Source organism: Heteronotia binoei, chromosome 1 (assembly GCF_032191835.1).
Source record: "Heteronotia binoei isolate CCM8104 ecotype False Entrance Well chromosome 1, APGP_CSIRO_Hbin_v1, whole genome shotgun sequence".
Lineage (NCBI taxonomy): Eukaryota > Metazoa > Chordata > Lepidosauria > Squamata > Gekkonidae > Heteronotia > Heteronotia binoei.
This window is the reverse complement of record NC_083223.1, coordinates 267,559,034-267,576,496: the sequence shown is the minus strand read 5'-3', so window position 1 is coordinate 267,576,496 and position 17,463 is coordinate 267,559,034. Positions and strand designations below refer to the sequence as shown.

General features: G+C 49.0%; 1 protein-coding gene across 1 annotated transcript in view; it reads left to right on the top strand.

The window, feature by feature from the left end:
• The window catches only part of TDRD10 (tudor domain containing 10), a 66,748-nt gene extending 49,528 nt beyond the window's left edge, over positions 1 to 17,220 (top strand). The window contains exons 9-12 of the mRNA XM_060255450.1: positions 3,264 to 3,409; positions 7,790 to 7,944; positions 13,074 to 13,144; positions 16,681 to 17,220. Coding sequence (XP_060111433.1) covers positions 3,264 to 3,409; positions 7,790 to 7,944; positions 13,074 to 13,144; positions 16,681 to 16,752 — 444 coding nt within the window. The 3' untranslated portion in view covers positions 16,753 to 17,220. The remainder of the gene's footprint in view (positions 1 to 3,263; positions 3,410 to 7,789; positions 7,945 to 13,073; positions 13,145 to 16,680) is intronic.
• Positions 17,221 to 17,463: the final 243 nt, after the last annotated feature.

The window sequence follows — 17,463 nt, the reverse complement described above, 5'->3', positions numbered from 1 at the left end:
TCACCCATGTGTGGGACTGCACAGAGACCACGAAGAAGATAAACAGGTTACTCACCTGTAATTGATGATCTTCGAGTGGTCATCTGTGCAGTCACACACGCCCGCCCAGCCGTCCCCGCTGCTGGCTACTGGTCCTATACTACCGCTCATCTACTATGTCAGCGGCGGGGAAAGAAACTGAGTGGGTGGGGCGCCTCCCTCTCGCTCCAGGCATGCGCAGTGGATGCCTGCTCCCCAGAGCGAAAGGGAGTGCGCGCCAAAAATAACGCCTAGGCTAGCTTTTAAAATCTCCGAGGTAGGGTTCGTCCTGACGGGAAAACCCATGTGTGTGACTGCACAGATGACCACTCGAAGATCATCAATTACAGGTGAGTAACCTGTTTTTCTTTCAGAACTCTCGGATGTATGCCATCCGGACCCGGTGACTTATTAGTTTTTAATTTGTCTATCAGTTGTAGGACCTCCTCTTTTGTCACCTCAATCTGACTCGGGTCTTTCAACACCCCTTCCAAAATTAGTGGTTCTGGGGCGGGCAAAAAGTTCTCATCTTCCACAGTGAAGACGGAGGCAAAAAATTCATTTAGCTTCTCAGCTATTTCCCTATCCTCCTTCAGTAATCCTTTTACCCCATGGTCATCCAAGGGCCCCACTGCCTCCCTGGCTGGTTTCCTACTTCTAATATATTTGAAGAAAGTTTTATTGTTGGTCTTTATGTTTTTTGCAATATGCTCCTCATAGTCCCTTTTTGCCTGCCTGATCACAGTCTTGCATTTGATTTGCCACAGCCTGTGTTCCCTTTTACTAATCTCACTTGGACTGGTTTTCCACCGCTTAAAGGAGTCCTTCTTACCTTTTACAGCTTCCATTACTTTGTTTGTTAACCACGCAGGCCTTTTCTTATGCCTGTTTGTGCCTTTCCTAACTTGTGGTATGTATTTTATCTGAGCTTCTAGGATTATAGTTTTAAATAGCTATAGGATCTTATAGTTTTAAATAGCTATAGGATCTTATAGTTTTAAATAGGATCTCTAGCCAGCCCAAGCAGGCCTCGCTCACCTGAGGCTCTCCTTTCTTGCGTCAAATTGCTTTTCGCTGCAGGGGGCGGCATATGCTAATGAGCTCCACCACCTATTTTTCCTACAAAATGTGCTGTGTGAACACGGGGGATCCTGGACTTTCCGAGGTCCTGCATTCATGTGCACCCTGGCCATAGAGAGATCGGTATCGACGAAGAAAAACAACAACAGAAGAGCCCGTCACCAAGAAAAAGGCAGGCAACGGGCCGGTGGCCGAATCCAAGAGAGCAGAGATTTATTGAATTAATAATCTCGGTGCCTTTTGTGTCAGCTTCATCAGTGGCTCTAGCAGAATGAGGGATTATTAATTCAATAAATATCTCCTCTTTTATCGCACTGTTGGCTTTTTGTCTGCTTCTTCCTAGCTTCTTCACTTTCTAGCGAGAGTGAAAGTGACCATCTGCAAACAGCACAGGCTTCAATAAATGAAGCGTAGTTGAAAATGAGCCATGGTTTTGCTTTTCACCTAAACCAAGCCTTTGCGTTCCTTTCAAGCGAAATGGCTTTCATTTCCATTTTAATCCCTAAACAATTGGTTACAGTCAGCAATCATTCCCCAAAAGACTGTTATAATTCCTCATATCAGTTTTGTGTGTTCGGTTCAGCTTCAGAAGAATAGGATACTCTGGATCAATACTCCATTTAAGCCAGGGATGTCAAACATGTGGCCCACGGGCCGAATCAGGGTCCACCCCGCCCCCAGAGGGCTCCTATCAGGCCCCAAAATGACTGGCTGTCATCGGCTTCTTTCTTCCTCTCTCTTGTTTCCTTCTGCATAACACCTTGCTTTGTCAGGCTTGCTCAATCGCACAGGAGCTACAGAACAAAGCCTCTATTTTCTCCATTGGCTGAGGCTTCTCCCTTGAGAGGAAGGAGGGGGAGGGAGAGCTTGCTTTGCCAGGCTCTCTCAATTGCACAGCAGTGCTATTGAGCCAAACTGCTCTTCTATTGGCTGAGGCTCCTCCCCCTCCTGGTCCCCTGGGGAAGGAAGGAAGGAGCCAGAGCTTCCTTTGCCCAGTCCCCTGGATCCCATGGGAGAGATGCAAAGAAAGCACATTTAAGGCCAACAAGTGCTAATGTTTTAAAAGCAGGTTTTAAGTTTTTTTACAAAATGTTTAATTGTTTGTCTGTGTCCTTTATAAAGTTTATATCTTTGCTACCTAATCATAAATAGGTACACACAAGGCCTGGCCCGGCTTGGCCCCACAAGGTCTCATTTATGTCAAATTCGGCCCTCATAACAAAATGAGTTTGACACCGTTGCTCTAAGCTGTGGAGTCTTGTGAGCAAAAATACTACTTTTGAGCTACTGCATAAGTGAGTTCGCTCTGGAGCCGTTTTTCCTGAGCGAAGACAAAAACGTGTGAACTGGAGGCTAAAAAACTGTGAGCCAGCTCACACTAACTCCGCTTAGAGGGAACACTGCTCTGAATAAAGGCTTTTTAAAATTGTGCTGCCTTGAGATTCAAGCATAAATATTTTTTATTCCAGTATATGGAAGGTTGGCTGAATTGCATAGCGGGGTGGGAAGAGAGTGAAAGGGTGAATGGCAGCATTGAGAGGTTCCTGTGGACATGTGCATTTTTATTGGAAACTTGAAACCCAAAGAACCAGGGTCCCCCCCCCCCCCATTTTGCCATTTTTATTAAATGTAAAACAAAAATATAAATACGATCGTGATACAAAAATATCCGGCTCAGTTACATAAAAAGAAATCTTAAATTACATTTCCTCTACAAGATAAAACAAAAATTAGATAACCATGTTAAGCCACAGGATATAGTATTAAAATGTATGCCAATGTATGTTGTATACGGTAGAAATCTTATACAAAACTAGTAAAATGCAGGGGTGGAATTCTAGCAGGAGCTCCTTTGCATATTAGGCCACACCCTCCTGATGTAGCTAGTCCTCCTGGAGCTTACAAAAAAGAGCCTTGTAAGCTTTTGGAGGATTGGCTGCATCAGGAAGGGTGTGGCCTAATATGTAATAGAGCGCCTGCTAGAATTCCATCCCTGGTAAAATGTCACCGTAAAGCCAAAAAAAAAGAACCAGTTCCTTCAGATGGACTGAATTTTATGAGGGACGGAAACTTGATTTCTGTCTGCTTTTGTGTCCTCGCGTGTCAGTTTTCAGTCAGAGCTGAAATTGCTTGCCTTTGCTGTTTGTTTGAACTTTAAAACGCAGGAAAGCCATCAAAACATGCAGAAGCTCTTCAGCGCTTTAGCGAAAGTGGAATCCCAGCTGCCCTTCCTGGCGGAACAGGATGTCCAGCGAGGGACACGGTGTATGGCAGAGTGCATTCTGGGGGAAGAAGGCGGAGCTTGGAACAGGTGAAAGAAATACCAGCGAACGAACGTTCGAGTGGGGTGTGCGGGGACTGACTGAGACAGGCTGAGATTGGGAGGTTGCAGGGTCCATCTGCCCCAGGAGGCTGTTAAATGCAGGGGGGCAAGCAGACATTCCAGAAAGCCCAAGAGCAGAGGCCTTCCCCTTGATGTTGCCCCCTCCCATGCCAAACAGCCAGACCTCTCGGCTCCTCCCCACCACCACTCTGCCTCTTATGGAATTCACTGTCACAGGAGGTGGTAGTGGCTACAAGCATAGACAGCTTCAAGAGGGGATTGGATAAAAATATGGAGCAGAGGTCCATCAGTGGCTATTAGCTGCTGGGTATAGATGGAACTCTGAGGCAGTGATGCTTTGTACTCTTGGTGTGTGGAGGGGGGGGAACAGTGGGAGGGCTTCTAATGTCCTGGCCCAACTGGTGGACCTCCTGATAGCACTTGGGTTTTTTGGCTACTGTGTGCCACAGAGTGTTGGCCTGGATGGACCGTTGGCCTGATCCAACATGACTTCTCTTATATTCTTATGTTCCTGCCTGCCTAGGCTGTGTCGGCAGCCATGGGAGCCTCTACTTGCCGCCGCCATGGGAGGGAGGCGGAAATCTCAAAAACAACTGTGTCAGAAACACATAACACTTATGACAAATTTACAAAAATCTATATTGTGCAAAAGCATCCAGAATTCATTCCAAAGATGTAAATCCCATAGAGAGCATAAAGTCCCCAAACAAAAACACAGTTCCCAAGGATGACTCCGGAAGATTCCAAAAAGTCTATAAGGAGTGCTGCTACTCAGAAATTCCAAACAGAGTCCTTCCGCTGATGTCGGCTTCCGAAGGAGAAAGTCTTGCCTTCACGCAATCACCGGCAAGACTTTCTCCTTCGGAAGCAGACATCAGTGGAAGGACTCAGTTTGGAATTTACTTCTGAGTAGTAGTACTCCTTATAGACTTTTTGGATTCTTCCAGAGAAACTGTATTTTTGGGAACTGTATTTTTGTTGGGGACTTTATGCTCTCTATGGGATTTACATCTTTGGAATGAATTCTGGATGCTTTTTCACAATATAATATAGATTTTGTAAATTTGTCATACGTGTTTCTGACACAGCCTCCTGTCTCACACAGAGGCCTCAACCAGTTCCTCTGGAGGGCCAACAACAGGGCAGAGAGACCGAGGCCTTCCCCTCATAAGAACATCAGAAGAGCCCTGCTGGATCAGACCAGTGAGGGTCCATCTAGTCCAGCATCCTGTCTCACTTAGTGGCCTCAACCAGTTCCTCTGGAGGGCCAGCAACAGGGCATGGAGGCCGAGGCCTTCCCCTCATACGAACATCAGAAGAGCCCTGCTGGATCAGACCAGTGAGGGTCCATCTAGTCCAACATCCTGCCTCACACAGTGGCCTCAGGCAGTTCCTCTGGAGGGCCCACAACAGGGCAGAGAGACCGAGGCCTTCCCCTCATAAGAACATCAGAAGAGCCCTGCTGGATCAGACCAGTGAGGGTCCATCTAGTCTAGCATCCTGTCTCACTTAGTGGCCTCAACCAGTTCCTCTGGAGGGCCAACAACAGGGCAGAGAGGCTGAGGCCTTACCCTCATAAGAACATCAGAAGAGCCCTGCTGGATCAGATCAGTGAGGGTCCATCTAGTCCAGCCTCCTGTCTCACACAGTGGCCTTAACCAGTTCCTCTGGAGGGCCAACAACTGGGCAGTTTCTCCTCATAAGAACATCAGAAGAGCCCTGCTGGATCAGACCAGTGGTCCATCTAGTCCAGCATCCTGTCTCACGCAGTGGCCTTAACCAGTTCCTCTGGAGGGCCAACAACTGGGCAGTTTCTCCTCATAAGAACATCAGAAGAGCCCTGCTGGATCAGACCAGTGAGGGTCCATCTAGTTCAGCCTCCTGTCTCACACAGTGGCCTCAACCAGTTCCTCTGGAGAGCCAAGAACAGGGCAGAGAGGCCGAGGCCTTCCCCTCATAAGAACATCAGAAGAGCCCTGCTGGATCAGACCAGTGAGGGTTCATCAAGTTCAGCATCCTGCCTCACACAGAGGCCTCAACCAGTTCCTCTGGAGGGCCAACAACAGGGCAGAGAGGCTGAGGCCTTCCCTGATGTTGCCTCCTGGTGCTGGTATTCAGAGGAGGTTCCCCTCAGTCACTATGATAGCCACTGATAGGCCTCTCCTCCATGAATCTGGCTAATCCTCTTTTAAAGCTGTTCATTCCTGTGACCCCGGCAGCAAATTCCACATTTTAATCACTCTCTGAGTAGAGAAGCATTTCCTTAAGGAAATGGTTTCTTTTGTCATTCTGAATCTGTTATCCATCAACTTCATTAGCTGCTCCTGAATGCCACTATCAGGAGAGAGGGTTTCCTTTCCACTTTCTCCACCTCAGTCATGTCCTTTGTGTTGATTGGTGTAGTGGTTAAGGAGGATCTCCGCGGGCAGCTGCTGGAGTGACTTTGGGCCGGTCACTGTTCTCAGAGCTGTTCCGCTTAAAAGCAGTTCTTAGAGAGGCTCTCTCGGCCCTTACCTACCTCACAGGGTGTGCATTGTGGGCAGAGATGGGGGAAGGAGATTGTAAGCCGCTTTGAGACTCCAAGTGAAAGGTGGGGTATAAATCCAATTTCTTCTTCCTTGTTAGCTGCCTTTGTAGAGAAGGTTCTCCATGCCTTGATTGCTTTGTCTTGGAGAGGAGCGACAAGTGGAGTGCCTCAAGGATTTGTCCTGGGGCTTATTTTGTTCAACATCTTTATCAATGATATGGATGAAGGAATAGAGGGAATGCTTATTAAAGTTGCAGATGATACTAAATCTGGAGGGGTTGCAAATACAGTAGAAGACAGAAACAGGATCCAGGCTGGAAAACCGAGCTAAAGCCAATAAAATGAATTTTAACAGGGATAAATGTAAAGTTCTGCATTTAGGTAGGAAAAATCCAATCCATGGTTATAGGATGCGGGAGAGTTGTCTTGGCAGTAGTATGTGTGAAAAAAGATCTAGGGGGTCTTAGCAGACCGTACGCTGAACATGAGTCAACAGTGTGATGCGGTGGCTAAAAAGACAAATGCAATTTTGGGCTGTATAGTGTCCAGAAGTATAGTGTCCAGATCACTTGATGTGATGGTATCGCTTTGCTCTGCTCTGGTAAGATCTCATCTGGAGTATTGTGTTCAGTTTTGGGCACCACATTTTAAGAAGGATATAGACAAGCTGGAACGGGTCCAGAGGAGGGCGACAAAGATGGTGAGGGGTTTGGAGACCAAGTCCTATGAAGAAAGGTTGAAGAAGCTGAGCATGTTTAGCCTGGAGAGGAGGCAGCTGAGAGGTGATAGGATCACCATCTTCAAGTGCTTGAAGGGCTGTCATCTAGAGGATGGTGTGGAGTTGTTTTCTGTGGCCCCAGAAGGTCAGACCAGAACCAGTGGGTTGAAATTAAATCAGAAGAGTTTCCAGCTCAACATTAGGAAGAACTTCCTGACCGTTGGAGCGGTTCCTCAGTGGAACATGCTTCCTCAGGAGGTGGTGGGTTCTCCTTCCTTGGAGGTTTTTAAACAGAGGCTAGATGGCCATCTGACAGCAATACGGATCCTGTGAATTTAGGGGGAGGCATTTGTGGGGTTCCTGCTTTGTGCAAGGGGTTTTCTCCCTTTCCCACAATACAAGAACTTGTGGACATTCAATGAAATTGCTGAGCAGTCGGGTTAGAACAGATAAAAGGAAGTACTTCTTCACCGAAAGAGTGATTCACATGTGGAATTCACCGGCACAGGAGGTGGCGGCGGCTGCAAGCATAGACAGCTTCAAGAGGGGACTCGATAAACAGATGGAGCAGAGGTCCATCAGTGGCTATTAGCCACAGTATATTGTTGGAACTCTCTCTGGGGCAAGTGATGCTCTGTGTTCTTGGTGCTTGGAGGGGGCAACTGTGACGGCTTCTGGTGTCTTGGCCCCACTTGATGGACCTCCTGATGGCACCTGGCTTTTTTGGCCACTGTGTAACACAGAGTGTTGGACTGGATGGGCAATTGGCCTGATCCTACATGGTTTCTCTTATGTTCTTACGGGATTGGACTAGATGGCCCTGTAGGTCCCTTCCAACTCTGTTATTCTATGTGTCTATGAATTTATTTTATTGCTTTAAGAAAAACCCAAAATTCTGCCCTTCTTCCAAAGTGACGCAGGGATGTGGCTCTCCCCTCCTCCATTGTAATGATACTTAAACAAAACCTCCGTGTTCTCAGGCACTCTACCTTTTTAGTTTGGGAGGGTGTGGGTGAACACCGGGGCAAGGCAGCTTCCATCAGGCTGAGATAGCGATAGAGAAGATAACAGGTGGCTCTTTGGGCCGGTCGCTCTCTTTCAGGTGCTGGGTTTTAGAGAAGGTGGGGAATCTGGCCATCGTGTTCTTCATGGATTTCGGCCGCTCCGCCACCGTCCCGCTGAACACTCTGCGAAGGCTGGACAAGGATGACTTCTGGAAAATCCAGCCCTTAGCACAGCCATTCATGCTCCACGAAGGTAGGCGGCTGGCAGGGCTTTTTTTATATATTGGATTTATATCCCACCCTCCACTCTGAGTCTCAGAGCGGCTCACAATCTCCTCTATCTTCCCCACAACAAACACCCTGTGAGGTGGGTGGAGCTGAGAGAACTCTCCCAGAAGCTGCCCTTTCAAGGACAACTCTTGTGAGAGCTATGGCTGACCCATGGCCATTCCAGCAGCAGCAAGTGGAGGAGTGGGGGAATCAAACCCGATTCTCCTAGATAAGGGTCTGTGCACCTAACTACTACACCAAACTGGCTCTCTCTCTTTCTGTAGCAGGAACTCCTTTGGCTACATCAGGGAGTGCGTGGTTTAATATGCAATCTTCCCAGAGCTTACAGTAGGCCATGTGCTAACAGCCCTGTAAGCTCTTGAAGGATTGGCTACGTCAAGGGGGTGGAGGCTAATATGCAAAAGAGTTCCTGCTACAAAAAAAAAAAACCCTGGCTGGTATACCCAGGTGTGCGGAAATGAAAGAGGCTGTTTTAAAATAGCTGGTCGCTATCTCAGCCTGTCCCTGTATGGATGGTAAAGCTCACACAATGGAACCTGTCACAAATGTGTGTGTGTGTGCCCATCTACGCGACCCTCCCCTGGTAGTTGGGAAAATGTGACTCGCTTTCTCTAATCTCTCTTTGGGGCAAGAACGTGTCCTCGGGGGCTGACCAGTGAGCTTGCTTGGGCTGCCGAAAGAGGGCCCAAATACCCGAGAGGCCTCAGGAGTCTCCTTGGTTGCTGCAACAGCCCCCCAGGCAGGGCTTTTCTTGTAGCAGAGACTCCTTTGCGTATTAGGCCACGCACCCTGATGTAGCCAATCCTCCAAGAGCTTAGCGGGCTCTTCTTACAAGGCCTGCTGTAAGCTCCAAGAGGATTGGCTGCATCAGGGGTGTAGCCTAATATGCAAAGGGATTCCTGCTACACAAAAAGCCCTGTTAGGCTGCACCCCACCCTGATGTAGCCAGTCCTCCTGGAGTTTACAGTAGGCCCAGTACTAAGAGCCCTGTAAGCTCTTGGAGGATTGGCTACATCAGGGGTGTGTGGCCCAGGGATGGAATTCTAGCAGGAGCTCCTTTGCGTATTAGGCCACACACCCCTGATATAGCCAATCCTCCTGGAGCTTACAGTAGGCCCTGTACGAAGAGCCCTGTAAGCTCTTGGAGGATTGGCTACATCAGGGGTGTGTGGCCCAGGGATGGAATTCTAGCAGGAGCTCCTTTACATATTAGGCCACGCCCCCCGATATAGCCAATCCTCCTGGAGCTTACATTAGGCCCTGTACGAAGAGCCCTGTAAGCTCTTGGCGGATTGGCTGCAGCAGGGGTGTGTGGCCTAATATGCAAAGGAGCTCCTGCTATAAAAATGTCCTGTTAGGCCGCACCCCCCTGATATAGCCAGTCCTTCTGGAGCTTACAGTAGGCCCAGTACTAAGAGCCCTGAAAGCACTTGGAGGATGGGCTACATCAGGGGTGCGTGGCCTAATATGTAAAGGAGTTCCTGCTATTAAAAAAAGCCCTGGGCATGTCCATCAGACTTGATTTGGAGAAGCCCTGGCCTGGATAGCCCAGGCAAGCTAAGCAGGTCCAACTCTGGCAAGTGCTGGGATGGGAGACCTCCAGCAGTCACGGAGGCAGGAGCAGGATCTGTTCAGCCGCCTCTTTGAATAGCCTCCAGGTAAGAAAAGCCCTGCCCTCAGCTGTCCAAGACATCAGCAGAAGTTGTGCCGGAGGACCTTGTTGGAGACGGGTGAGCATTGAGAAGCACCAGGCATGGCCTTGGGTCAGCCATAGCTTTGACAGAGGTTGTCCTTGAAAGGGCAGCTGCTGTGAGAGCCCTCTCCAGCCCCACCCACTTCACAGGGTGTCTGTTGTGGGGGAGGAAGGGAAAGGAGATTGTGAGCCGCTCTGAGACTCTTCGGAGTGGAGGGCGGGATATAAATCCAATATCTTCTTCTATCTTCTTCAGGCAGGGGAGGGATAGTATGAGGCAGGGGGTGGGATGGGAGTGAAGGGGATGAGGTGGGGGCCGCAATGTGAGAGAGAGGAGGGAGGAATAGGGACTTTAGAGGTAAGGCAAGCAGTTGGGGTGAGGCAGCGGACAGGGAGCATGGGATAGAGAAGGTAGAGAGAGAAGTCTTTTTCTCCCTTTAACCCAATATGAGAACTCGCGGGCATTCCATGAAATTGCTGAGCAGTCAGGTTAGGATGGATCAAAGGAAGTCCTTCTTCACCCAAAGGGTGATTCACACGTGGCATTCACTGCTACAAGAAATGGTGGCAGCTTCGAGCATAGCCAGCTTCAAGAGGGGACTAGATAAGCATCTGGAGCAGAGGTCCATCAGTGGCTCTTAGCCTCAGCGCATTGTTGAAACTCTCTGGGGCAGTGATGCTGTGTCGTCTTGGTGCTTGGGGGAGAGGGCACGGTGGGAGGGCTTCTAGCCCCACCCGTGGACCTCCTGATGGCACTTGGGGGGGGGGGGGTTGGCCACTTTGTGACACAGTGTTTTGGACTGAATGGACCATGGGCCTGATCCAGCATGACTTCTCTTACGTTCTTATGAGCTGTGGGGGGCTGATGAAGGCTGGAAGAGGGAAGTGAACCTGGGTTAGGGGAGGGAGGGAAGAAACGGAGGAGAATTCCAGCCTATTCCTTAGCCGCCGCCCCTCCCCTGTCTTTTTTAATGAAAACTCAGCCTGAGGAAGTGTGTTGTGGAGCCCAAAAGCTAGCTTGCTTCTGCCTGGCTTTTGAGAGTTTGACATTTCCTTGTCACGGCGTGGAAACCTGATGACTCTACAGTGCCACTTGCGGGCCAGGCAAGGGCAGTGCGCTTTGAAACTGGGGCCATCCAAATGTTTGATCTTCAATAGTTTTTTCAGGGGGAAAGGTCACGAGTCGGGGGGGGGGGGGGTTCTACCCCAAACACCCCATCCCCTATACCAGGGGCCGCCAAACTTGCTTAACGTAAGAGCCTCATAGAATAAATGTCAGATGTTTGAGAGCCCCAAGACATGACTGTCAGATGTTTGAGAGCCGCAAGACAGGAAGTGGGGAAGGCAAACAGATGGCTGTGGGGGGGGGAGAGGTGGAAAGAAAGCAACTTTAACTTTAAATGCCTTCTCCAAGCTGCCAGCTGGAGAAGTGGTTTAAAGAGAGAAATGCCGTCTCCAAGCTGGCCAGCAGGGCAGTGGGGGCTTCAAGAGGCACACAATTTGTGTGAAAGAGCCACATGTGGCTCCCAAGCCACAATTTGGCCACCCCTGCCTTATACTCTAGCACAGTTGTGGCCAAACTCACTTAACTTAAGAGCCATGTAGAATAAATGGTAGACGTTTGAGAGCCACAAGACATCAACATCAGATGTTTGAGAGCCGCAAGACAAGGGAGGGAGGCAGGCAGGTAAATAGATGAGACGGGTGGAAAGAAAGCCACTTTAACTTTAAATGCCTTCTCCAAGCTGCCTGGGCTTGAATAAGTGGATTAAAGAGAGGAATGCCTTCTCCAAGCAGGCCAACGGGTGAGGGGCGGGGCTTCGAGAGTTACACAAAACGTGTGAAAGAGCCACATGGCGGTTCCCGAGCCACAGTTTGGCTGCCCTTGTTCTAGCATGAACTCAGGGCCTTGAGTGCACTCCTTTTTGACTTTTTAAATCCTTGTTCTTTTCCCTCCAAACGGTGCAGCTTGACAAGCAGCCGGTAAGGTCTGGCCGATGTTTTGGAGGGCAAGCGACATCAGGGCTGGACATGCTCTTTTAAGTGGCATCAGCTTGCTAGAGCCATGCAGCCGGCAAAGAGGGTGGGGTTGTCTTTGCCCTGAAGGCCCGGTGGTGGTGGTGGTGGTGGTGATGAATCAGGGCTTTTTTTGTAGCAGGAACGCCTTTGCCTATTAGGCCACTCCCCCCTGATGCAGCCAATCCTCCTGGAGCTTACAGGAGGCCCTGTACAAAGAGCCCACTAAGCTCTTGGAGGATTGGCTACAGCAGGGGGGCATAGCCCAATATGCAGAGGAGCTCCTGCTAGAAAAAGAACCTCGACGATGATGCGTGTTTCTTTTGAAAAGGAACCTGCCATTGAAGGTTGTGGCTGCCTCTTTGGAGGCAAAAAACATCCGGAGAGCTACCGTTGGCCACCCCTGCATTAGATAGGTATATAGGTACATTACAGATAGGCAGGCAGAAGATGATGGATGGATTAGATAGAAGAATAGATTAGATAAATGGCTTTTTTGAGCATGAACACACAGGAATGCTGTGTGGCCTAATATGCAAATGAGTTCCTGCTGGGTTTTTTCTACAAAAAGGACTGGATGGATGGAATGTTTTGTTGAAAAATAGTTGGTGGAGCTTATTAGCATAACTCATGAGCATATGCTCCCCCCCGCCAGCCAAAAGCAACGTGATGCAAGAAAGGAGAGCCCCTGGCGAGCGAGGCCTGCTTGGACTGGCTAGAGATCCAGCCAGCCCAAGTAGGCTTCACTCACCTGGGGCTCTCCTTGGCCGCCCCCTCCCCCACTCCCACAGTCAAAAGTCCAGCAAGCCACGCATCACCCAAAGTCACATAAGAAGTGGAGGAAGGGTGGTGTGGGCTTCTCCAGGGGTTAATGAGGGCAGCTCTCCTAATCCAGGGATTGTTATACAGCTGCACCTACTATTCAATGGACAAGGTAGGTGTGGGGGGAGTAGGAGGGGAGGTCAGAAAGGTTCAGGAGCTGTGCTCCTGTGAGCTCCTGCTGAATTTAAGGCCTAGATAGATGGATGGATGCATTTTTGCCAGCTTTGTCTATTATTGCTGACCATATGGAGTGGGCCCCGATTTGAAAACAGCATGGTTTAAGAACTTAGCTCAGGAGCCAGAGGCGAGCCGTAAAGCAGTTTTACTTGGCCCTCCAACTTGAAATCATGTTAGTTTAACCCAGTTAGCCTTTGGTCACTGGGAACAGGACCCTTTTGGTGGTAGCAACTTGCTTGTGAAGGTTCTGCTGCCTGTTAGCTGGTCGAGAGCCATGCTTTTTCTTCCAAGCCAAATGAGCAGTTTTTAGAACCGTGAAGCCAAAGCCAGAATCCTCCGTCGCCCTCCCCCATTTATTTATTATTTTTTTCTGTCTCTTGTAGATGTTTTTCCTCCTCAGATCGTGGCCCGTCAAATCTTGGAAGGGAGGCTGGAACAAAAGTCACAAATGGAGGTAGGAGTTTATGTAAAGAGTGTCACAGTATTCCGTGGGGTATTGGGGTGAGGTGGAGAAAGGAGGATGTTACATAGAAATGGGTTTTTCCTCCTTCATGTTTGAGGACTGGCACCATTTTCCTACCAAGATATCGAGGAAGAAGATATTGGATTTATATTCCGCCCTCCACGCCAAGTCTCAGAGGGGTCACAAGCTCCTTTACCTTCTTCCCCACAACAGCCACCCTGTGAGGCAGGTGGGGCTGAGAGAGCTTTCCCAGAAGCTTCCCTTTCAATGACAGTCTCAGAGGGGTCACAAGCTCCTTTACCTTCTTCCCCACATCAACCCTGTGAGGCAGGTGGGGCTGAGAGAGCTTTCCCAGAAGCTTCCCTTTCAATGACAGTCTCAGATCAGTCACAATCTCCTTTGTCTCCTTCCCCCGCACAACAAACACCCTAGGAGGTAGGTGGGGCTGAGAGAGCTCTCCCAGAAGCTGCTCTTTCAAGGACAACCTCTATGAGACTCAAGGCCATTCCAGCAGCTGCAAGTAGAGGAGTGGAGAATCAAACCCAGTTCTCCCAGCTAAGAAGTCCATGCACTTAACCACTACACCAAACTGGTTCTCAGTAAGTGGACTCGCACTGGTTCTGTTCCAGTGTCAGACCCGAAATCCTTGCGATCGCTCCCTTTGACATGAAAGCCAAGCATGCCGTCAGGGCCCGTATCAGCTATATCGGCACCGGTGTTCCCTCTGAGTTAGCGTGAGCTAGCTCACCGATTTTTGGTCTCCGGGTCACGTATTTTGGTCTTAGCTCAGGAAAAACAGCCCCAAACTAATGTATGCAGTAGCAAACAGATTTAATGTCAGCAGCTCACAACTTTAATGCCAGCAGCTCACAAAGTAGAGTTTTTGGCTCACAAGACTCCCTGGCTTAGAGCAGGGGTGGTCAACAGTAGCTTTCCAGATGTTTTTTTGCCTACAACTCCCATCAGCCCCAGCCATGCTGGCTGGGGCTGATGGGAGTTGTAGGCAAAAAACATCTGGAGATCTACTGTTGGCCACCCCTGGCTTAGAGGGACCACTGATCGGCACCGGCTGATCTGATGTCTAAGCCAGCTCTGGCCACTCTCAGCCCCAGGCATTGAATGACCCGGGCGCTCCCATTCCCCACCTTCAGAACCAACAGCGAGAGCTCTAGCTCTTTGAAGAAGCTGTGGCTCGGTGGCAAAGCACCCAGAAGGTCCCGGGCACAATCCCGCTGTGTCCAGCTCAAAGAACAGCAGCTAACACAGAGTAGGGAGGGCTCCTGTCTGAAACCTGAAATCTGCTGCCCGTCAGAGGAGCCGCCGCTGGAGGAAGCGAACCAGTGACTTGTATAAGGCAGTGGGACACATTCAGCCTTGGGTAGATGCCGTATCTTTTAAAATGGGGGTGGCCAAACTTGCTTAAACATAACAAGTGAATGAGCCTGAGATGGTATAGTTAATGCTGTTAGGCAGGGCCGGATCTTGGGGGGGGGGGCACATGGGGTACCTTGCCCCCAGTGGCGCTGGGGGTGCTGAATTGGGTGCTTCCTGGGGGGCAAATGAGAAGAGCAAGCCGGCAGATCGGCTGCTTTTCTCGCCTATCTCTCTTGTGTGCGGGGTGACATGATAGAGGTTGACAAGATTATGCATGGGATGGAGAAAGTAGAGAAAGAAATCCTTTTCTCCCTTTCTCACAATACGAGAACTCATGGGCATTCAATGAACTTGCTGAGCAGTCAGGTTAACACGGATAAAAGGAAGTCCTTCTTCACCCAAAGGGTGATTAACACGTGGAATTCACTGCCACAGGAGGTGGCGGCTACAAGCATAGCTTTAAGAGGGGATTGGATAAAAATATGGAGCAGAGGTCCATCAGTAGCTATTAGCCACAGTATATATATATATATGTGTGTGTGTGTGTGTGTGTGTGTGTGTGTATATATATATATATATATATATATATATATATATATATATATATATATATATATATATAGGTATATATAGGTATATATACACACACACATATATTGGCCACTGTGTGACCCAGAGTGTTGGACTGGAGGGGCCATTGGCCTGATCCAACATGGCTTCTCTTATGTTCTTATGAGAGGCGTCAAGAGCAGCCCGGCACCCCCCATCTGCCTCCCTCCCCATTTAAAGACTCCGCGGCCAGCTGGCTGGTGGGGCCTTTAAATGGGAAGGGAGGCAGATCGGCTCCTTTCACCCACCTCTCTGCAAGGCAGAGAAGCGGTGAAAACAGCCTCGCGCTTGGATCGGCCTCCCCTCTCATTGAAACGGGAAGGGAGGCAGATCAGATCGGTTCCTTTCACCCTCTCTCAGCAAGGGTGGAAAAGCAGCCCCGAGTTTTTTCCCCTCCCCCTGGGTAGGGGAGGCAGCACTCTAGCGCTGGTACTGCCCCGCCCACACGCCATTTTTTGAGCAGGAGTGCATTTTTTTTTACTCTTGCCCCCCCCCCCTCAAAAATATGTAGATCCCACCCTGCTGTGATTGTGGTGTCTTGGGTGTATGCGGCAGCAGAGTTGGCACTTGGGTTTATTCCAGTGTATTTCTCTTTTAGAATAGCGTATCACAGGGGTTTTTTTGCCTTCAACTCCCATCAGCCCCAGCTATTGGCCGTGCTGGCTGGGGCTGATGGGAATTGTAGGCAAAAAAAAAACATCTGGAGAGCTACCGTTGGCCGCCCCTGGTGTATCAGAATAATGGTTTATGTATTGACATACTCAAACAAGGGATACCGGCTGTTCATCTCATTACATATACTAACCCATCTTCCACTCTATTTTAATGTATTCTTTTTTCAAATGGCGAACTAGGATGATGTTTATATGTGTGTTACATGTTTAAATTAAACCTCCGAGAAGCCTATGCCCTCATTTGAACCCAGAGCTAACGTTACAAGAGGCTCTCATTTATTGCACTTCACACCCAGGATATTTAATGACATAGACATCAATCTGCTATTCCGACTTATATTACCCTTCGCTGTTGTTTCAGCCCAGTCAACGCAAACTAGCAGACCCCAACTTGTGATTCTTTTAATCCGCTAAAAAAACATTTCCATGACTTTGCATCACTCACTGCCCACTTCCTCTATATTTAGAACTGCTCAGTGGTAGAACATCTGCTTGGGAAGCAGAAGGTCCCAGGTTCAGTCTCCGGCATCTCCAACCGAAAAGGGTCCAGGCAAATAGGCGTGAAAAACCTCAGCTTGAGACCCTGGAGAGCCGTGACGGACCGAGGGTCTGATTCAGTATAAGGCAGCTTCATATGTCCATATTCCAGCCTACTATCTGATGAAGTGTGCTCTTAGCGCACGAAAGCTTACATTCGGAATAAAACTTTGCGGGGCTTAAAGGTGCAACGTGACTCCCGCTTTGTTTTTCTGCTTCGGACCAACATGGCCGCCCACCTGCATCTGATATTTAATAAATTTCACTGGTAAGAGTGGGTGAAGAAAGGCGACACACCTACAAACATTCTTTTTTTCTTCCTTTCCTTCCCAGGTCCATATCTTGAGGTTCGTCGCCAAGACAAAACAAGGAGAGCGATCTTCGAATTCTCCCCTGGGATCGTGAGGAAGATACTGCCTTGCTGGGGGTTTTTTAAGTTGAAGGTGCCAATGGACAGGGTTTCGCACTTAGCTCCCATGGTGAACGTTTTATTTGTCTCCTCCTCGATCATTGAGCAGAGAGGCTGCCTGCTATATTTTACTTTGCGGACTCGCTTCTGCAGCTGCTTAGAACCTAGCTCCGGGTCTCCTTTAATAAAATTCTTGGAAGTTGCTTAGGGAATGTAGGATATCTTTGCCTCCCCCCAAAATTGTGAGCGGTTGAAAGTTGCTTAGGGAGTGTTGTGCTTCGGGCGTTTGTTCCCTCCTCTCCCCCCCCCCCAATTGTGAGTTGTGAAACAGCTAGTAGTAGAAAATATGGAGGGCAAAAAAGAGTTTGTTTTTTTAAAAAATTGTATTCAGGATCAACTGATTTTGTTGAGGTAGTAGTTCACTAGTTTGTGGGTTATAGTTTAATAAATTTTTGTACCCAGAATATCTTGATTTGCTTTTTTTTTTTTAAGGGGGGTGCTACATGAAGGACCTGCTGAATTTTGCCCATTCTTACAAACTGCTTTTAGATTTTTTTGGGGGGGGGTGTCTGAGAGCCAGCTTGGTGTAGTGGTTAAGTGTGCAGACTCTTATCTGGGAGAACCGGATTCCCCACTCCTCCACATGCAGCTGCTGGAATGGCCTTGGGTCAGCCATAGCTCTCCCGGGAGTTGTCCTTGAAAGGTCA